The sequence below is a fragment of the Charadrius vociferus genome, unplaced genomic scaffold (genome assembly GCF_000708025.1).
Source record: "Charadrius vociferus isolate BGI_N301 unplaced genomic scaffold, ASM70802v2 scaffold504, whole genome shotgun sequence".
Taxonomy (NCBI): Eukaryota; Metazoa; Chordata; class Aves; order Charadriiformes; family Charadriidae; genus Charadrius; species Charadrius vociferus.
This window is the reverse complement of record NW_009647946.1, coordinates 75,217-77,671: the sequence shown is the minus strand read 5'-3', so window position 1 is coordinate 77,671 and position 2,455 is coordinate 75,217. Positions and strand designations below refer to the sequence as shown.

Here is a 2,455-nt window from a genome sequence, read left to right as displayed (position 1 = left end):
GCCCCTCCCCAGAGCCGCCGGACGGGGACACCGACGGGGACACGGCCACCGAGCGCCACCACGGGGACCAGGTGGGCACCGCTCTGCGCCGCGGGTACCCGGAGGAGCCGCCGGGACACCGAGTTGCTCCAAAATTCTCCAAAATTCTCCAAAATTCTCAAAATTTCTCCAAAATTCTTCAAAATCCTCCAAAATTCTCCGGTTTTGGATCATTTTTTCCGAATTTTTTCCAATCTTCTCTGATCTTCTCTGATCTTCTCCGATCTTCTCCAATCTTCTCCGATCTTCTCCAGTTTTGTCCAATTTTCTCCAAAATTCTCCCAAACTCTTCAAAATTCTCCCAAATTCTCCCAAATCCTTCAAAATTCCCCCAAATCCTCCAAAATTCTCTAGTTTTGTCTCATTTTTTCCTACTTTTATTCAGTCTTCTTTGATCTTCTCCAGTCTTCTCCAGTCTTCTCTGATCTTCTCCAATCTCCTCCAGTTTTCCCCAGTCTCTCCCAATCTTCTCCGTTCTTCTCCAGTTTTCTCCAATTTTCTCCAAAATTTTCCAAAATTCTCCTTTTTTGTCCAATTTTTTCCCCAATTTTCTCCAATCTGCTCCAGTGTTCTCCAGTCTTCTCCAGTTTTCTCCACTCTTCTCCAATCTCCTTCAATCTTCTCCAGTTTCATCCAATTTTCTCCAATTTTCTCCAATTTTCTCCAAAATTCTCCATTTTTTCATTTTTTTCCCAATTTTCTCCAGTCTTCTCTGATCTTCTTCAACCTTCTCCAATCTCCTCCCGTTTTCTCCAATCTTCTCCATTTCTCCGCAGTTTTGTCCAATCTTCTCCGATCTTCTCCAGTTTTCTCCGGTTTTCTCAGATCTTCTCCATTTTTGTCCAGTCTTCCCCAGTTTCATCCAATTTTCTCCAATTTTCTCTAAAATTCTCCAAAATTCTCCAGTTTTGTCTAATTTTTTCCCAGTCTTCTCCAATCCTCTCTGATCTTCTCCGATCTTCTCTGATCTCCTCCTGCTTTCTCCAATTTTCTCCAGTTTTCTGCAGTTTTGTCCAATCTTCTCCGATCTTCTCCAGTTTTCTCCAGTTTTCTCCAATCTTCTCTAATCTCCTTCAATCTTCTCCAGTTTCGTCCAATTTTCTCCAAAATTCTCCAGTTTCGTCCAATTTTCTCCAAAATTCTCCAGTTTTGTCCAATTTTTTCCCCAATCTTCTCCAATCTTCTCCAGTCTTCTCTGATTTTCTCCAACCTTCTCCGATCTCCTCCAGTTTTCCCCAATCTTTCCCAATCTTCTCCAGTTTTCCGCATTTTGTTCAATCTTTTCTGATCTTATCCCATTTTCTCCAATTTTCTCTGATCTTCTCCATTTTTGTCCAATCTTCTCCGATCTCCGGTTTTCTCCATTTTTTTCCCAGTCTTCTCCAATCTCCTTCGATCTTCTCCAGTTTTGTCCAATTTTCTCCAATCGTCTCCAGTTTTGTCCAATTTTCTCCGATCTTCTCCAGTTTTGTCCAATTGTCTCCAATTTTCTCTGATCTTCTCCAATCTTCTCCAGTTTTCCCTAATTTTCTCCAGTCTTCTCCGATCTTCTGCAAACTTTTCCATTTTTTCCAACCTTCTCCGATCTTCTCCAGTTGTCTCTGATCTTCTCCGATTTTCTCCAATCTTCTCTGATTTTTCCCAGTTTTCTCCAGTCTTTTCCAGTTTTCTCCAGTTTTCTTCATTTTTTCCCATTTTTGTCCAATCTGCTCCAATCTTGTCTGATTTTCTCCGTTTTTTCCCAATATTCTCCAATTTTTTCCAATCTTCTCGTCTTCTCCAATTTTCTCCAATCTTCTACAATTTTCTCCATTTTATCCAATTTTCTCCGATCTTCTCTGATTTTCTCTGATTTTCTCAAATCTTCTCTAATTTTCTCAATTTTTTCCAATCTTCTCCAATTTTCTGCAATCTTTTTCAATTTTCTCCATTTTGTCCAATTTTCTCTGATCTTCTCTGATTTTCTCTGATCTTCTCCAATCTTCTCTGATTTTCTCCAGTCTTTCTCCAGATTTTCTCTGTTTTTCCCAATATTCTCCAATTTTCTCCAATTTTCTTTAATTTTCTACAATCTTCTCCAATTTTCTCCATTTTTTCCAATCTTCTCCAGTTTTCTCTGATCTTCTCCAATTTTCTACAATCTTCTTCAATTTTCTCCATTTTATTCAATTTTCTCTGATCTCTGATTTTCTCTCATTTTCTTCATTTTTTCCAATCTTCTCCAATTTGGTCCAATCTTCTCCTGTTTTCTCCGATTTTCTCCATTTTTTCCCAATCTTCTCCAGTTTTGGGGATGTGAACCACTCCTTACCGGCAAAGCGCCTGCCCGGTTCCCATCCCCACCATTGGCTGAGTTCGTTAACCTCGTTCCGCTGAGGGGAAAGTGAAAGTGAAAGCGACGGGGAGGACGAGAGGA

The 2,455-nt window shown here is 40.2% G+C and overlaps 1 protein-coding gene across 1 annotated transcript in view; it reads left to right on the top strand.

The window, feature by feature from the left end:
• Positions 1 to 12: 12 nt before the first annotated feature.
• LOC104284894 (E3 ubiquitin-protein ligase RNF213-like) overlaps positions 13 to 2,455 on the top strand; it is a gene marked incomplete at its 5' end in the record, with an annotated part of 43,517 nt that continues 41,074 nt past the window's right edge. Inside the window, one exon of the mRNA XM_009883273.1 lies at positions 13 to 71. Within this exon, the coding sequence (XP_009881575.1) occupies positions 13 to 71 (59 nt within the window). The remainder of the gene's footprint in view (positions 72 to 2,455) is intronic.